Here is a 19,803-nt window from a genome sequence, read left to right on the forward strand (position 1 = left end):
AGACTATTTCATTTGAAATGTAAAAGAAATAAATGAATTTCCTGTATTGTATATGGTGACATACACTCATAAGTCACTATTAGACAGACCAGTTCAATTGTTTGGTAAACACAAAGAGAAAATCAATCAGTCACATGGCAGGAACTCAATGCATTTAGGCATGTAGACGAATTGCCAAAATTCAAACTGGCCATCAGAATGGGAAAGAAAGCCATGGTTGTTGCCATCTGATGGTCTGGTATTTCAGAAACTGATGATCTTCTGGCATTTTCACACACAACCATCTCTAGCATTTACAGAGAATTGTCTGTAACTCAAATAACTGCTGGTTACAACCGATACCATCTCTGAATGCACACCAGATTGGCAATGCATACACAAGCTACCAATCAGAATTGGGGTGGCCACAAGGATAGCCAATGAAATTTAGGGGGGGCCAATTTTCTGGAGCTGGCATGAAAAAAATTAAGCCCTTCACACAGTTTTCTTTCACTCACGAGGAAAATCAGGAAAAACTACTTGTTATATTTCTTTAATGTGGATGTAGGTTAAGATTTATTAGAAAGCTCCTAACCACCAGAAGGAAAATTTTGATGAGAAGGTATAATTTAATATAATAAAACTTCTACACCTCAAGGTAAAAAAAAATCATCTTGCAATCCATGAGGGTCATGAGGTGATGCTGGTGCTGTTTTGTTATGTTGTTAGATTGTGTTACAGCCTTTGCCATTGAGTCATTGGGTTCAAGAGTAGGCATGTTAATCCTCAAAAGAAGAAAATTAAAAAGAAATAAATCAAACCAATCTAAGTTATCACTTCTTTCCCTACAGACTGTTTATTACAAAGATGGCTAAATGACTTAATTATTTATTGATCCCCGAGATTAATGTCCATTTAAGAGTTTCTCCCCACAAATGCAGACTCAGAAAAGCTTGCTGGAATATGAAAGGAAATGTGCATGCATGCAGAGATTTAACTTATCATGAAATTCTGATCAAATGAATGTAATTCATTCAATTTATGTTGCAGTCTGTAAGCAGATCAGATTAGCTGAATAAATTTATTGGCACGTTTTCAGTCATGGTGTAATAAAGATCTGCTTATCTACAAAGCAGGTTCACCCTTTTCTGCTTCTTGTTTCTTGAGCTTGTTTTTCTTTGAGCTTTTGAATGCACATAACAGCTGTCTGTCACCCAGTTCACACCTGATGCTCCTCATCCGCAGTGAACTGATTTGCTCAGTGTTGACATGGTGGTGTTTGGTGACCTGCAACGGACCAGGAATCTTTGCACTGATGTGTTTAATGAACAGCCTAGCTGTGAGCCAACACTGCTTTACAGTTTTCTTACCTTATGCCTGAAGAGAAGTTTCACAGCTGCTGTGAAGCAAAGAGCAGGTCTGTATTGGGCCAGATCTCACACCCATGGAGTGTATTCTTAGTGATTCAAATATAAATTGAACAATTCATTTCAAGTATTTATTGTCATTGTCACAGAAGAACAACGAAATTACGTTTGGAGCATCCACATGCATAGTACAAAGAACAAGTAGAGTAACAAATCTTATTAATGATGATAAGTGATAAAAACAGGGAAATCCCTGTGGTTCATAATTTTTGGAAGTTCTTTAATTGGAGCATCATGTTTCCCACATTCTCAAGGATTTTGAAAGATAACAGTTTCAGGTTGGAAGCGAGAAACAGTCTCGTGAAGGACCCATATGCGCATTTACGTTCTACTTATGAAACATAAGGCTGGAAGTGTGTGTTTTTAGGTTGAACCGTGTGTCCGCTCAGCTTCACTGCTGTGACTGTTGTTGTGCTGGGCAGGCTGATTGGTCGAGAGGAGCGGTGATGTCACCGCTTGCATTGCTGTCCCAACCGGTGCGGCATCAAGCGCAGGACTCGAGAAGAGCTCCAAATGGAGTTGGCGCGCGTTGAGATTAGAGCTTTAGCTCGTACGACCGCCACAGACGAAAAAGGCTGCTTTGCACAGCTTGGATGAACTCGACCTGGTCTCACACACAGCGCAGCAGCCCGTCATGGGAGACGGTGGCGCGTCGTCGCCAGTGAACCTCCACAATGGCACGGGGAGCGAGGCGTCTGACTCACCGGGCTCCGCTCCAGGAGCATCCGAGCAGTGGATGGCGGGGATGAGCCTGGTGATGGCTCTAATCGTCCTGTGTATTGTGTTTGGAAATATCCTGGTTATTGTGGCCATAGCAAAGACGCAGAGGCTGCAGACGCTCACCAATGTGTTTATCGTATCGCTGGCAAGCGCAGATCTCATCATGGGTCTGCTGGTGGTGCCATTTGGCGCTGCGCTCGAGGTGCGCGGCTCGTGGCTGTATGGCTCCTTTTTTTGCGAGTTTTGGATTTCCGTCGATGTCCTCTGCGTCACTGCCAGCATAGAGACCTTGTGCGTTATCGCCATAGACAGGTACGTGGCCATCACCTCACCTTTCCGCTACCAAAGCTTGCTGACCAAAGCTCGTGCCAAAGCGGTGGTGTGCGTGGTCTGGGCCATTTCTGCGCTAGTCTCCTTCCTGCCCATCCTGATGCACTGGTCCCGCGACAGTGTGGACACAGATTGCTACGAGGACCCTGAGTGTTGCGACTTTGTCACCAATAGGGCATATGCGATCTCCTCATCCATCATTTCCTTTTACATTCCTCTCCTGGTTATGATTTTTGTTTACGTGCGCGTGTATAGAGAGGCGAAACAACAACTAAAGAAGATCGACAAGTGCGAAGGCAGGTTTCACAACACCTTAACTGGACTCACCTCCAAGTGCAAGAAGAGACCGTCCAAGATCCTGGCACTCAGGGAGCAAAAGGCGCTCAAAACTCTCGGCATCATCATGGGGACGTTCACTCTGTGCTGGCTGCCCTTCTTCATAGTAAACGTCATGCGGGTGTTTAGCGCAGAGATAGTGGACAAGGACCTCTTCGTGTTCCTGAACTGGCTGGGTTACGTGAACTCAGCCTTTAACCCCGTCATTTACTGCCGGAGCCCGGACTTCAGAAAAGCTTTCAAGAGGTTGCTTTGTTGCCCGAGGCAGGCCGACCGCAGACTGCACATCAGCTCCTGCGACCTGTCACGGTGCTCCGGTGGGTTCGTGTCCGCTTTGGAGCCCGGTACACTGGAGATGTGGTCAGACTGCGCCGGCTTAGACAACAGCGACAGCAGCCTGGTGATTACCACAAAGCTGTCTCACTCTGAATCACAGCTGTAAAAGAAAAAGAAGAAAAAGAAGAAAATAAAAGAATAAATAAACATTCTCGAAGCGGCAAGAAGAAAAGAAAGAAAGAAAGAAAGAAAAAACAGGCAACTTGTTCATCTCTTTGGGGAAAGTACGCGCAAGAGATGCATCGGTACTTTCTCGTCTGGCGGGCCATTAGTTGGGCTCAAATGTCTGACCAATTCTTGGAAAAAAGAAAAAGAAAGAAAAATTAGATAGTCCCTAAAATTTGCTGGAGGTAAAACCAAACATGTTTTTAGACGAGGAAGCGCGCTCTAATCAGGAGAGCGCACGCTCTGGTTTATTCTTGGTACAGGCTATTGTTGTTGTTGTTATTACTATTATTATTATTATTATTATTATTATTATTATTATAAATATGATGGCTAAAGTATTGAAACACGCATTGATGATGATTGTGATGGGCAACAATTTAATCTAAAGATGATAGCTCAGACGTACTATTGAAAAAAAAATCTTTTTTTAAGCGTTGGACAAGAGCAAAGCATTTGTCAGTGATCATATTGTCAGTATTAGCTCACAATCTGTTTTTACCTCACAGGCATCGGCAAGTGCAATTTGTACGGCAGGTACTTGTTTATATTAAACATTGTGTAAAATAGATGTTTATTTATTTTGAGCTGTGTTTTACAACTAAACAGGTGAATGAAGGGTTGAAGCCCGTTGTATATATTGGCGGGGGTGGGGGGGTGTTGAGCATCAGTCTGTTTCTGGCTTTCCATGCTATTGTGAGGTGGTGCTTTAAAGTCTGTGAAAATAAAAAGGAAGTTTTATTGTGTTGTTTTATTTCCTGAGAATGATCATTGCCGTAGTAAAATTATGTCTGAAATACTGCTAATTCTATACTTGGCTCATGTATTCTTAAATCTTTTAAAACGTTGACAATAAAACAGACCTTTTCCTTAAGCAGCAAGTCATTTAGATATAAACCAGGATGGGATGTTAAATAGCTCTCTGCTGACTGGACTGCTGAGAACAGCTGGAATCTGATGATAAGCCACAAAAATCTGATTTTTAAACTGGGGATTTGAACTGTTTCTATGTACCAAGGATTTTCACTTCTTTTTCACCCTGAAACTAAAGCATACCTGGAATTCAGCCATTATTTGCTTTATTATTCAGGCTACACGTGCAACCCATGCTGCTTGTTTTTCATGTTGTGGCATATGACAGCATAACCTGTGTTTAGTTGATCAGCTTGTGAAAAAATACATTTGTATCACAGTTTTTGCTGCTTCTTCATGTCATTTTCAGCACTGCACCAAGTCAGAAAACGTGATTTTCTCCAAATTTCCTGCATTCCTTTGTCAGTTATGTCAATTATTTCTGAACATTTATGTAATTCACCTGTTGGAAGAAACACATATGAGTTATAATGCAGTAATTGTTTAGTTTGCCTTTTTTTTTATCTTAAGTTAAACAAAAGAAAGATTCTGCAGTTTGTGATCATTTTTCTTTTGTGGAAGTTGGGGTTAAACCTTATCCAAGTTGCAGACATGGAAGCTTGACTTTCCAAGCTGTCAAAAATGCAGTGTCATGTCTCAAACCCCAGCTGGGATAACCCTGATTTATTTGTCATCTGGGTGATTTTATAGACAGGAAAGCAATGACAGAGCAACAACAGCCAATGTAGCATCTGCACATTATTTTTCTAGATGAGCAATTAGCACTTGTCATCTAACTGAACTGTGGCAGCATGTTGCAAAGTAAGCTTACTCCCAGTAATAATGCTCACCAAGTTGTGTTAGGATTTGTGCATGCCGATTTAGATCAGGTCATTGACATGAACCATGTGGATTAACCTGAACTTGAGCATCATATGCAGGTTTTATCATTTAAACTTGAGCCAGTCTACTTGGGCTGATTCTTGGGGATTAGTTATACCATACTGGATCTTCTACCTGATCTGCATCATAATGGAGCCAAATCCGTTTGCTACCTGGTGAAGTTAAAGTAGGTTTTATTGAAGCCTCTATAAGGGTCATATTTAATGTGTCGTCAGAAGCAGACATCATTCATCTTGATTTTGCGTGCATCTTTCAATCCAGTTTAAGTTCTAATGTCTTTAAACTCTTACCTGTCTATAATCTTTTTCCATAAGTTAACAGAATCTTTAGTGTGCCATTTTATGGTTGCACCTCCCTGGAGACTTACTCTGCAAGCTTATAGAAAAATGTTTTAGTAAACACGATGACAGCTGGTGTTATGAAGGGGCTCTTACATGAGAGATTTGCAGTTCCCTCTGAGGAATATTAATTAGCCCTTAAGCTGAACGTCTTTAAAATGCATTAGCATGATGTTTTGTGCTAATGATGCTCTCCCAAAAGGGGCTGAGCGGTACATTTCATTTAGACCAGAAAAGCTGAATGGAACTGAGCTCAGCTGTTTTGGCTAATGAAATTTTTTAGATATGATTCGCTGAACCAGTCGGTGTGAATGAGACCCACAACGTTTAGGGAAAAATAACAACATCAGTGCAGCTAGAATCATTGATGTCCTCTTGGCAAAAACCTTTTTTTTTTTTTTTTGAGCATTGTTTGTTTGGCAGGAGGTTTGTGTTTGAACAGATTAGCTGAGCTCACAGATGGAGACACTAATCAGTGGTTTTTAAGAATAATTGTTTCAAATTGCCTGTTTATCAGTAGACATTTTGACTGCTCCAAGGCAAAATAGATAGATTGAAATCAACATGACCTCTGCCTGCCCAAACAGGGGCTGCTGATGTCGAGTACACTCACAGTGCCACTTTCTTAGGTACATCTTGCTTGCTTGGAGGCTTTTCAATCTGGGAACTCTTCAAAAGCAATCTGAGGTGATACAAGTTTATGATCACCCTGCAGAAAGTAGTTAGGTCAGGATGGGTGGATATAAAAAGCTGGACATGGTCAGCAACAAAGCTCAAAGAGGCCATGGCTTTTGAATTATTCTTAACTGGTAAAAGGGTTCAAAAGATATTTTCCCAAACTATTACAGCATCAGCAAAGTTTTCCCCAATTTTTCTGGTCCAAGTGGTGCTCACTAGGTATTTTTCTTGTGTTGAACATTCATTCAAATCAAAGTCTGGCCCTACCAGCTGTGCCACATACAGAAGTCACTTAAATTGGTTTTATTCCCCACTCTGATGCTGGGTTTAAACTTCAGCAGGTCCTCATAATACTGTCCTAGTTTATAAAATAGATGTCATATTCTGCAAAAGTATACCAATAAGTCAACACATGGGTAAATAAGGAATTTTTTGGCTGTGTGCCACTGCAGCCTGGAGAAAATTCAGGATATTATTCTACCCTGTTTGTTTTTTCTGTTTGGCTAACTTACCATACAGATGGGATATTCTCACATAACCTTTAAGAAGAAACAATTAATAATTTAATCATATTTAACAATACAGTGAAACAAAGTGTAAGTAAAGCCCAGTATCAGAAGTAGTAGCGGTCACCTAAATGGCTCCACACCACAGACGAAGAACTACATGACTATGTTTTCCTTCATCTGTGAGTAAAGGGATCATGTCTTTCCTGCAAAATGGAGGGGTAGGACCAGGAGAAAAGTCTGGGATATGGCCTAAATATGTTGTTAGTCTTCCTATAAAATAAACATTTTATATCTGAGCACTTTTAAAGTAATTAAGAAGCTGGAATACCATATCTTTAATGTCAGCTGCTATGAAATTTGAAGGGACAATTTTTTTAAAACAAATCCTCTCCTGCAACAGGTGTAAAGTTTAATACGATCATTGCATGGACTCCACCTCCTCTCAACCAGATCCTGCTTTTTCTAGCTGCCAACCTTCTCCTACTGCCACCATCTGGACTTAATTAAAGACCAGCACAAACATCATAATCATCACAGAGAATTAAAAACACTCCACAGAACATAAGCCTTAAGATGAATATTAATGCTGCTGCTAACACACCTTTTCTTTATGATGTTCTTCGGAGAACAAGCATCGGACAAATAGATCCTACAGAAAGAGTGATTTTCAAAGACAAAGGTATAAAATGTTATGCAAATTTAATTCTCGTCAGGGGGCTTGTTTGGAAGAAGGTTGTTAAATATGTCAGAAAAACAAGGCAGAAATCCCTGGAGGAAAGAAATGTCAGTACATGGAGGTTATTACTGCTGATTGTTAATTATTGCAACCTTATCAGACCCCAGCAGTGACACTAAAGGTATCCTATGAGGACACAGAACGGTATGTTTTGTACTATATTATAATAGTCTCATGAAATGTAATGAAACTGTATTTTTTCAGTTTGTGGAGCTCACATATCAAAACAGTGTGCAAGTATTCATTTACATTTCCAACAGTAATGTAGTTATTACTCATGAATGTACAATATGGCAAGATGACAAGCATGGACACATGGAAGCCCTGCAACTGGCACGTCTCTCTGATGCTAAACATTGATACATCTTGACTTTTATGGGGGTGATAAGCTTAAATTCCCCTGTGATTTTTTCCACTCTAACTCAAACTGCTAGTGTTGAAGTTCAGTGCCAAAATGAGGTGCTACACTTCATGCATCCATCTGTTTGGATTCCCACATGAACATGGCGCTCTTTGGTCTCCATCTGCTGCACTCTGGCTCCCCCCGGTTCATTGTGGCTCACATAAAGGTTGGGTAAATGTGGCCGGTCATGTACAGCATTTGTGTTACATAATGTAAACTGTGTGACTTGCCTGCATAGGAAGTATAAAACTAAGCATAGCATACATGTGATTGAACAACTACTTTTAGAGATATTTGCAACAAGATTAGCCAACAAAACTGAGGCATAGATTTCCCACCTCCTTTTAAACAAATACTAGCTCATTCGTGGAAAGCACTACTTTAAAATCAGTGGCATGAAGGCAGCGTGAATTAGGGTTGGGCATCTAAGGTATAATGCCGATCCAATACGCATCTCGATACTAAGTATCCGATGCGATATATTAACGATACATGTGTGGCATTTTGCGATGCGGTATGATACGATTTACACCCATATCACGATATGATGCAATAATTCCGTACTATTTAAATAGATCAATTTCATGTAGTAATGTGAAAGAGGATGCAGTGCCAATGAATTAGTTTGATTTTTTATTAACCAAGTAAAGCCAAGACATTTTTACAAACTGTTTTTTCTCTCAGAGCTTGAGTGTTGGTTTACAGTAAGGCCATTTTAAAACACATGGCACATACTTAGGCCATTTTAAAACACATGGCACATATTTAAGTATTTCCAAGAAAAACAATGTATGAGTGCAATATATACTAAAATATATATGTATTTGCACTCTTTAGAAAGAAGGCTTACAGTTGCACAATAACTGTGATTTCACTTTTCAACTCTGAAAAAACAAGTTTTACAAAGATATATTTTGTCACTGAATATTCAAAACTTAATGTCTTGAACTAGCAGCATTATGCTGCTTTGACTTTTAAACATCAATAACACTGTAAACAACAGGCTAATAAAAAATAAAAAAAACAAACAATAGCATCAGTTATTGCCATAGAGCGCGCGGAACTGGTGGCAAGCGGGGCATGGAAAAAATTTTCAATACTTTTCTCACCGCTTCTGGAGCTCGTAGCTACAGGGGGATCCGAGCTGGAGGAAGGGGATGCAGGGACACTGGCAGACGCTTCCACAACAACACCGTGGCGCCGCTTCAAGTGAGATATCAGATTAGTCGTACTGCCCGTGTATTTTACAGATGCGCGGCACATTTTACAAATTGCAGCTGTCTTGTCAAGTCGTCCTTCTTTCTTGTAAAATCCATAGTGTTCCCAAACTTTGGACTTGAAACTAAGTGGAGGATAAATGATCTTGGCGTCCGACATGTTTGTTTTGCTAATTCGCGCTTCCTGACAACTACCTGTGGGCGCATCACTGGCTTCATCCGCGCAGCCCCCATGAGTTGTAGTGTAAACATCCGCAAGTCCGTTGCTTAGGCCTACTTTATGTAGGTCGTTTAAATTATGCGCTAAAACAGGTTGACAACACTTGTTAATAAATAAACACATTCTGTATTAAAAGAATAAGCCGTATCTCAGAAAAACCGATGCATCTCGCAAAAACCGATGCATCTAGATTTGCTTCAAAAGTTTCATTCATCCTCTGCTGCTCTACCGATGCACTCGCATCGTGCACGCGCACGACCGCGTATCGATTCATATCGGTTAATCTTCCCATCCCTAGCGTGAATGTATAGCAATTCCATGCAAATGATGAATTGGTGAAGAAAGCACCTGTCAAATATGGTTAAATTCATATCACACTTTTTAATTTCTCAAAATGAAAGTTTAGTTTATTTATTAACACATTGTGGCTTCTATTTGATTTCCTCTCCAGGTTGTTCATTGGGGTGTCAACCCCATGAGCCTCGACCTTTCACCATCCTGCACTTGAATTCAAATAAGCTGATGCTTCAGTGTCTGATGGTCCATGTTATATTTCAGTGTGGTCTCACCCTCATTTCGGTTAGAAAGCACTCCAGCTGGGTCCACACAATAAACCACAGTCTCTTGCCAGACCCCATCATCTGCATCCAATTAGTCATTTCAGAAGCCAAAGACTTGCTACCTATGTGCAGAGATTTGTCCACCACAGGTTCCAGTCCATAACAATAAGCCTCAAAAACAAGCTGTATAAACAAGGTCTTTCCCAAGAAGGTTTTAGTGAACTTAGTGTTGAACTTGATAATTGGTGTTTCACTTCATTTATGTAGTAATACATGTTAAATATGAATATAAATAAATGATAAATACCATTAAGTCTGCAACACCAAGTAGTGAAACCAAACTCTAACCTGTTTAAACTCAAAAACCACCTCTTTTGCTGACTCTTGGCTGTCAGTACTAAGTTTGAACTTGTCATTCTCCAACATGAGAGATACACAAGACAATCTCCAGACACTGCAAGTATGTGATGTAGCTCTGGTTTAAACTTGTCTGGGTCCAGCCCTTTATATCTGTACAAGAGGAGTCTCATTCAACAAACAACTGCAACACAGCAATTTTTTGTTTATAATTAATTACAAATCTGAATGAACAAAAAACGGTTGTTAATGTGCCACAGGTCTGTCGAATAAAATTAATTGTCTCAATTTCCATCTGAAGCGGCAGAGCAGAGGGTGGCATACAATCAAAGCATTACAGAGGGCAGATTTTTCTAATAGGACAGACCAGATGGTTACACAAAGGCTCCCAATTAAAAAGGCCTATTTTGGAGCACTGTTACATAACACTGAAGGTAAAAGGCAATAAGTAGAATATAATTAGAGTCATTATGAGGTCCCATTCATATTCATGTATTTTTTACCTTAATGCTGCAGCTTTAAGTTGGCCTGAGTTTAAGGTGGACACCAGTAAACCTAAAAGACTGACAGGGACATGACATGGCTGTTATCTCTGTACCACAAGAGCTACTATCATGGATGCTGCTCTGGGTGAAGGACATGGCCAATGCTTTATGAATTCAAGGGTGGTCATCTAAGCTGATAAGGGTTATCTTTGAAATAAAAATAGCCTGTTGGTAACAAATGGCCTGAATTGGATATTTGAACCTGCTGCTCTGCCTGCAGAGAAAATGGCAACTTTCAACCAGACATGACTAACAAAGCAAATGCCTTATTTTCCAGATACATTATGTATTCTTTTGATGACAGTTGTTACATTTGGTGAGTAGGCGTTTTTCAATTCATATGTGGTAATAAGTATTAAAAAAAAAAAAAAAAAAAAAGCCCAGGCATGATGTGAAATTTTGATGTGAGCAGACTGGCAGGGTGACTAATTGTTCAACACAACTGCTTTTAGAAAAAGGATTTTAAAGCAGATACACAGGCAGGGAAACTGTTTTTACCCATGTTTGCCACAGGTCTGATAAGCTCGCCTCTTTTTGCCTCCTGTCAAATTTTTTTCTTGACTCAAGTTGCATAACTTAGAAATCTGTTAATAGACACTTTAATACAATTGATAAAAATCCATTGCATACCCCTGGAACTTGCAATGCAGCATTTATGCAGAAACATATCTGAACGGATATATCGCTGCATTCATGCTGCATTAAAATAAAAGATTTATTGTACATTGATGTTTTAGACATCTTGGAAGCTGACTTTCAAAAGTTTATATTTGCACTTTAGCCATAAAAAAAGGAGAAGCAGCATGAGGCATGTACTGGTTTGTACTGGGGAAAAAAAAATGTTGCACCTGCTGCAATGACAAAGTTTCATTCATTCATTCATTAACGTTATTTCTGTAGAAAATGTTTTAAAACGGCTCATACAACAATTCCAGCAAAATGTTAGGGGAGCTGAGAACGGAGGTGTTTTTGTCTGGGTTTTGGGAGCAGCTCTCTGCTTCAAATGATCTGAAAGTCTGCCTGACTTGACAGACAGTGGCAGGCATGTGCGTGACCTCCAGCCCCGCTGACGCAGCTGCTTTTGAAGCAGGACCTAAATCTGCATCCAGGAGTCAGGGTGAGAGGTTATCTTTCTGCAGATTTGCTTTATTACCCGAGTTGAGACTTAATTTCCCTGTAACAGAAAGCAGGACAAATGTAGTGTTGTGGCAAAAAAAAAAAAAAAAAAAAAAAAAAAGAAAGAGAAAGACACAAAGACTACAGGCAGAATACTCAAGATCAAGGTAAGACTCTTTTATTACCTGAAAACACCATATATACAGACATCATCCTTAATCTTTTTTTTTCTAGAAAAAAAAAAATCTCAACTTTACAGACATCATATCTACAAATGCATATTATAATCACAGTTTGAAGATTTCACAAAACAGGGCAAAGAACCATTGCACGGCCAGAAAAAAAAGACATTCTCATTTCATTTATACAGATCGGCACTCGCACATAGTGAACACCTCTTCTTCATTTATATCATGAAACATACGGTTTTATTTCATTCAACCACACAATGCTGCAAGCGTGGCTTCATTTCAAGGCTGCTAAAATGCGGAAAATCTTGGATCAGCAAGTTCTCAGTCTGATTCCTGTGACGCGCCGTGACCAACTCTGAGAAGCGTATTAGCATGCCTTAGAGAATTATGGGTGACTTAATTAGGATATCTGATGCCAGTCTATTGCATAGGCTGTAATTTGTTTCTACACCAGACCATAAAAAATCTGTTCAGCAACAAAGCACCCAATTGTTTAATTAAGTTAATATTTTAAATAACCAAGTAGCTTTACATATGTAGGAACCTAAATGTACTGCAGAATTTTCACTTCAGTACGAGGGACCACCAAGACCTAAGGTCCAGGTTTTCTGCCTTTAGGTTTACATATTAATCCCATGTTGTAAAGAAGTCATTTCAGATGTTATAAGAGTTGAGTTTCGGCAAATGCAGAGCACTCACTGCTGCAACAGAGAGGCTAAAAGGTTTCTGTGACCTCAAAAATGGAGACTTTAATCTTTATTCATGTAGCGCTCCATTTCTGTGCAGCCTTGGGGTGAATGGCGAGGGGATTGTCCTGCTACCACTCATACCCATAAAAGCTTGCTTCTGACTGCAGATATTATGGAGATGGAAGCTCATCGTTTGTGACGGCTTCTGCAATCAGATCAAATGAAATAAAAAGGAAACTTTGGCATTGTGAAGATGAGAAGCTCTCTAAGGTCCAATCTTCAGTGTTTGGCTGAGTGTGTGCTATTATGATAGACCAATATCTGTCAATCAGGGACTAATGCATTATCCTGTATCGCTGAAACGTACTGAGTGTACATGTGTGTACATGTACATGTGGCTGAGAGAGTCTGGTATAAATGGAAATCCCATGGAAAGAATGGGCTTGGTGGTCAGTCTAGTGTGGAGGTGTGGAGCAAACAAGCTCGGACAGCTGAAGCATGTACACAAGCTCAAGAGGTTTAAAAAAGGCACACATGCAGCCATGCACACGCACAATTTTACATCTTCAAAACACCAGCAGTTGCATGTTGCACAAAAAAAACAAAAAAAACAAAAAACAAACAAACAAACAAAAAAACAAACAAAAAAAAGAACATACTGGCACACAGACACATTCAGAACAAAGGAAATTAAAACAAGGAGCAGAACAGCATTGCACTTTGTCCCTGGATAGATTTCTGCAGCTTTCCTGAGCTACAGCTACAGATCTCCTGCTCTCCCTTTGATTCTTCTACACTTGATTTACCTCAATGGACTCTGTGATGCTACAAATAAATTATAATAAAGAGATGTGTAGAAGAATACGTCAACATTTTAGTCTCTTTGTCCAACAAATCATATCATGCACATGGTGCAAAAACCATCAACGCACTGGAAGCATCTCTGCGTCGACTGTTTGAAACAAGGAATGCTAATAATGCCACAAACCACCTTTAAGGGAACCGTGTGGTACCAATGCAATGCCCAAACATTAGAACAGGCCAGATTTCAGTGAGGAAAATACTAAAATGTTTTGAGATATTGTTTCTAAATGAAGACTAAAGAGAAAAAATATTTCTTATATGAAAAAACATAATCATAAAAAATAAATCTAAATCAAACATACTAAAATAAAAACTGTATATTAAACAAACTTATAGAAAAAAAACTACATTCAACTTTAACCTTCACATGATATTATTTATCATAGATTAATTTAAATGCAACGCCGCTCAAGAGCAGGATACTTCCACGCTGATGTCGTTGGCTGCAGGAAACGTCACAAAGATGCTTCCTGAGGCCGAGCACCTGTGTCACACAGATGGGTGGATCTGCTGATGAGAGCCACTTTGCTCCACCAGCTTGGTCATAAGTGCTGTGCAGAGCAAAAGAAATCATAGAAAATGCACCAGTGGCAAGCAAGCTCCCCTCAAGCCCGAGCTGATCTGTTTTTTTTACTTCTGCTTTATTCATGGAGTTGTGTCCAGTCCAGCCGAAGAATCAGTCCTTCGCAAAATACATCTGGTTTATTGGGAGATGGACTTCAGGGGATGAGTAGAGAGATGCTGGCAACGATCATCTCAGTCAATTTACTGTGTTTTTATTTATTCATTCATGTGTTTCCTAACAGAATGGGTTCACTGGCAAATTAAAGTGGAGATTTTCCAACTACTTTCCAAGTAAAATTTGCTAAACATTCACAAAAATGGCATCCAGTCAGTATTTTATTTACTTATTTTTTTTTTTTACAAGTCTGTTCTAGTTTGAAGCAACTGGCCTGAAGACGTCTCTTGGCAATGGGAAACAGATGTGAGCCAGAGGAAGATTTAGTGTGTCAGAGGCAATAATTGAGAGTATGGTACAATGTGGATGGAATAATGATTCAAGTAAGCTCCCCCGAATGGACAGAAAAAGATAAATGGGTCTCATGTCCCACTGGCACTTACAACATACCATTTGCTCCTTCATGTGTAGCAAAAATAAGTGAAAGCTCAAGATTTCTCTAGTAGTACTTGGTCCTCCGCTTTCTCTTTTCGTTGACACGATCACGTCATTTCCTCCCGACTCCATCCTAAGAATTCCTCTGCTGCTTTATAAGCTTTTCAATCTCTCCCCCCAGCGTCTGCAGATTCTCCTGAGAAACAAGGTGAAGTATTAAGAAGCTGGATGTCATTGACTGCTGTACAGCTAATCCTTTATTTAAATGTTAAAATTAAAAAAATAATTGTATAAATAATATAATTTACATCTCTTGTAAAAAGGATTTGTGTCATTCCTACAGTAAAAACCACTTGCTGCCAACAAGTATTCACATGGAAGATAATTACAAGCTTGAAAAATAAAAGGCTCCATTATCCATCTAAATAAAGACAAAGCATTCATATGGCTTTGTCAGAGCATTTTATGCAATTGGGATTTAATTGTGTTTTATATAATCACTTCCTGCTTTGTGCCAATTATCATTCATTCACAGAAAGAAGTGTCTCAACTACAAAATGCACAAGTACGTCATTACAAATCTGCAGTCTCATTCAGGTTATTGTGCGGGGAGTCTACGGTTTGGACAGGCCTCACATGAAGAAAAAGTGCAAACGGAGCAGAGAGGCAACCATCAAAGACGCTTAAACAAGATGGTCAGACTTTCTGTGAATGTGGGTGCGATGGAAGGCAGAGGGTGGTCTGACATTCATCTATCCCTGGATTAAACCTAGCTTCTATCCACATCTACACTCCCTTTTTCTTAAGAGACCATTTCTTCTGCTGTTCCAGTACTGTGGCTAATAGATTTGTTAAAAGTTCATTCTGGTTGTCGCTGTTTTACATAACTATTGTAATTCTTCCTTTTAAAGAGGACTTCAACCTTAAAGCTACAGTATGTAAAATACAGAGTTATTGTAAGATCTGGTTGCAGCAGGGTTTGTTGTTTTTCATTTATATAGCTGCCATGGCTAAAAATGATATGCTAAAAGGTGTGTCAGAGACTGAAAACCAAAAGGCATAAAAATGAGTAGAAGGCTTAGACAACATATAGTTTTATGTATGAGATTAGCAGTGGATATCCAAATAGGGTGGTTTAAACGCCCATTATAAGGGTTTGACTTCTAACATGAATGACTGAGAGGAAGCTTGGCGGCAGCTTCTGAACAGGTGCATGTTTTGGATGATGCATGAGCAGCATTGCTTTGCAGAGCCTAAAGAACCTAAAGAGGCTCTGCATCAGTATTCTTCATTAACAGTTCACAGTCTTTGCAAAGGTGCTAAAACAGAGTCATCCAGGGAACCTGCAGTCTCCTGGGCTGGAGTAGGTGTGAGGACTTTTAAGCAAATCAGCAAAGTATTCAGTATGAAGAAAAAACTAAATGTTCTGAGAGGGAAAAAAAACTGTTAAAAACCGTTTCAATCGCTTTAATAACATCTGTGCACCTCTGTGAGCTGAGCTGCTATCAGAAAAGAATGTAATGCTGCAAACTGAATCTACTTACTTGGGAGGAACTTGTATTTTTATCCTTGGATTTGGTCATTTCTTTTCTTTTTTTTTTAATACATTTTGACAAGAATAATGAAATCAGATCAGACTCCAAGGTCAGTTCCCAACATAGAATCAGGATATTAATTATCTTCTCACTCTAAGTCTTAACAATCACACACTCACAGCAAATTAAGAGGCCTTGAAGGAAACTGCTGACATGATCAATATCATCAACTAATTTAAATCAGTGCATCTGTATTTACAGCGGAGCTCCTCAGTGGAGCGGTGCCTGCTGAGGCTCAACTTACCTTCAAAGTGATGTTCTTCAGCAGCGTGTCCTCCAATACGGCCTGCAGCTTCCTGTTAATCTCTAGCGACAGGTCCAGGGTCAGCCCGCTGTCCGCTGGGTGGGAGGTGTAAAGTGAAGCCATGATGCCCCCCCGCCGGCTGAGGTGGGCCTTGTTAATGTCTGACGCCTCTGATGAGAGGGCCCCTGACTCCTCTCTTAGCACATAGCTCTGGATAATTCTGTGTGGGAAGAGAAGGAGGAGATGAGTCAAACTGTGTGCTTCAAAAAGGAAACTAAACGAGCATCAGCTGGAGACTGTTGAGCAGGGAAAATTGAGAAAACTGGATTTCATAGTTAGAGAGCAGAGAGCTCTTACAGAGAAATAAACCATTTCCAGCAGCAAAAGCACTGGATGTTACAGGAATGGTAATTCTACTGGGATGGCTTATTGGACTCGTGCATGCAGGACACATTCAGTCATACTTAGAAAAATTATTATTGTGCCTGTCAGAGGAGGAAAGGTAATGAAAATGGCAGAATTAGAATGAGCTGCCAGGGTTCAATTAATCAACTGCATGTCTCTGTTTGTAGGAAAAGTAAGATAAATCTTTATAATACTTTTTTTTTCCTCAGTAACAACATTGCATAGAGGTTAAACCATGTTTGTGTCAGAAAGAGAGAAGAAAATTCATTAAATTAACAGCACTGGACTTCCTGTTCAGTTTTTCCACTGCAGCCCAGAAAACACTGACAAGTGGTTCTATTTAGAGTAAACCATAGTCAGAGAGAGCAGACATTGATTCACAATCATTACTGCCCCCTAAATTATTTTCTTAATAAACAAGGAATTCTGAAATATTGATAAACTGCATGTGAGTCTCACTGATACATTTGTTCATGTCGGTGTCAAAGAAAGGATGACGCCTGAACTTGGCTGCTGACATTAAATATAAAAGTTGGACAGTTCATGCTTATGACTGCAAGGCTTTTACATTTTAAACTTTATTTTTGGATTGTGCAGACTTTAAAAAGGAGTGTGTAGAGGTGAAGAACGCTGTATATGGTCCTAAAGAAAAGGTCAACAACCTCCTGGTTTTGGGATGGAGCAGAAATCAATATTTTATACCTGCTCTCAAGCCAGCCGGTTATCTAAAAGGCCCAATGTTGAACATCACAAACATTCAGCCTCCTACTAGCATTGTTCTAATTCAAATTCAGGGTGTGTCAGAGACGGACATTTCAAGCCGATCCTAAATGAGATTCAGTAAGGTGGAGAACATGACTAACAAATTCACAACAGTTTCACACAACAGCTTTTGTGTCAGTTTTGTTAATAAAGTAATGCTAAGCAACTCTAAACACTGCTAAACACAAGGTTCTAGTTCAAGAACCTTTATTATCCCCCTGGGGGGCAATTAGTTTTACAGCCAGTAGAACATAAAACAACAGGCACACGTATCACAACAAATCATTAAAAAACCGAATTGCTGCAGTACACCTCGGAAACAGGTATCTGCATCCAGAAGGATTAGAGGTAAATGTTACACATATCCGTGACTCCTCCTAACAGTTTGATTGTTTCTCTAAAGCATTGTTTTAATAGTTAACAACCAAGAATGTGATTCAACACCTTTAGAAGTGTCAAGAATCAACAGATTGTCATTAGGTACCAGACATCCAGACCAGATTCCCAAATTAAGCCACAGAAGTGAAAAAAAAAAAAAAAAAAAAAAAAAAGCTCAAAATACTGCGGTTCATTAACTATTACATCACCCCCCCCAGAGCACAATCTAACTGTGTGGAAGCCACAGGGCAACCTCTCCTGCAGAGAATCAGCTTCTCCATATGTCTATTGCGCATGATGTATGCCCAACTATTCCTCATCTCACAGCTCAACTTAATGACACATGTCCAACTGGAGTGTCTGCATCAGCTGTAAGAGGAGATGGCTCAAGGCAGCAGGCTTGCTCTGCAGTTTCTAAAAAGGAAAAACACTCGTATGTACTTTAAAAAACAAGATAAAAGTAAAACAGGCCACAGACCTTCTGTATAAAAGAGTCTGAGAGTTAAAATCTTTTGTCCATCTTATTATGTGAATGTTCGTCTTCAAACAGACAAAAGAATTATTTATAAATGCCAGCTCGCACCATGAAGCACTGTGGAGGGTCAGTGATGGTTTAAGGTTAAGAATCAGGATGAACAACATGGATGCAGCTTGCAGTATCATGCTATACCTGCCAAAATTCATTTTTTAAGTGCCAAGTGACATGCAGGATGGCAGTGAGCCTAGGTACATCTCTGGGGTGTGCAAAAATTATTTAAGGAAAACATGGAAGATGTGTGTCCCACCACTAATGTCATGGTGGGACACAAATGGTGTCTTAATCCAACAGAACTTGTTAAAGATGAGCTTGAACTAAGGGTCAATAAATACACAGCTCTTCTAAATTAGTGTTCAGACACTGCAGCAAGGTTAAAAAAATATATATATTTTGAGGAATTAATGGCAATAGCGTATTTAAGGAGTTAATGTTTGCAACACTGAACTGAGTGCCGTCTTTTTTTGTTTCCTGAGAGCGAGTTACGAGATTTCATCAAAATACCCTAAAACTAAAGAAGGAACTGCAGCAGCCTGACCCAAGATGAACATGAACAAAAACACAACAGGAGCTCAAAGTCATTTTGGGTGAAAACTCAATTCCAACTACACCACCAACTATTAAAACTACAGCCACTACTGCTGTATAACCACCACAACTCATTCAGAAAAAACAAACAAATAAATAAATAAAATAGATTAAAAAAAAAGAAAAAATAGCCTGTGTTCTTGTGGTTATTTCCTTCTGTTCTGCAATGACCCTGATTTATCCTTTTTCTATTTAAAAATAAACAAAATCACAATGTTCCAGTCCATAAAAGGTTATTACCTTAATGGACTTAATCCAGACAAATACAGCGGTGTCTTTGAATTCTAAAAATATGTTTTTACACAGTACAAACATAAATGGGAATTAAGTCATTCAGAGAGAACTTGCAGGTTATTTTGGTCAAATAAAGCATCTAATTCAGGTCAAATGTAAAAGAACTTAGAAGAATTAGATTCAAACAGTAATAATTTATTCATTATTCCATGCAATAACTGCAGAGGCCATCACAGAGATATTAACAGCTGAACTGCATTGCACAAAAAAATTCAGCATGCAGGAAAATAAAACTGCCACCAATTAATTAATTCTAAATGCCTTTTAAGCATTTATAAGCAAGTACTGACTATTACATGCTCGTGCAGTTTGTGAAAGCAAAAATACATGTTTATTATATGATTATTACTGATTTTCTTTACTGGTTCTTTAAAGCCACTAAAGAAGTCAACCTAAAATCTAAAACAGCATAAACCT

General features: G+C 39.3%; 2 protein-coding genes across 4 annotated transcripts in view; one reads left to right on the forward strand and one right to left on the reverse strand.

Annotated features, from left to right (window-relative positions):
• ccdc186 (coiled-coil domain-containing protein 186) overlaps positions 1 to 19,803 on the reverse strand; it is a 41,025-nt gene that overhangs the window by 4,116 nt on the left and 17,106 nt on the right. For 2 of the 3 annotated variants that reach the window (XM_041974521.1, XM_041974520.1), the window contains exons 15-16: positions 16,425 to 16,644; positions 11,890 to 14,781 (exon numbers count right to left, since the gene is read on the reverse strand). In XM_041974521.1, coding sequence (XP_041830455.1) covers positions 14,719 to 14,781; positions 16,425 to 16,644 — 283 coding nt within the window. In that variant the 3' untranslated portion in view covers positions 11,890 to 14,718. Of the gene's footprint in view, positions 1 to 11,889; positions 14,782 to 16,424; positions 16,645 to 19,803 lie in introns of those variants that run through there. The other variant, XR_006008968.1, reaches the window with a different exon arrangement.
• adrb1 (adrenoceptor beta 1) lies at positions 1,986 to 4,485 on the forward strand. The gene has a single exon (XM_041974531.1). It carries the CDS (start codon positions 2,041 to 2,043, stop codon positions 3,232 to 3,234), a length of 1,194 nt encoding a protein of 397 aa, XP_041830465.1. The 5' UTR covers positions 1,986 to 2,040; the 3' UTR covers positions 3,235 to 4,485.

This window comes from Melanotaenia boesemani, chromosome 21 (assembly GCF_017639745.1).
Source record: "Melanotaenia boesemani isolate fMelBoe1 chromosome 21, fMelBoe1.pri, whole genome shotgun sequence".
Lineage (NCBI taxonomy): Eukaryota > Metazoa > Chordata > Actinopteri > Atheriniformes > Melanotaeniidae > Melanotaenia > Melanotaenia boesemani.

What these genes read in the sequence shown, in the direction of transcription:
- adrb1 (XM_041974531.1), top strand. Translation starts at nt 2,041, where the DNA reads ATGGGAGACGGTGGCGCGTCGTCGCCAGTGAACCTCCACAATGGCACG.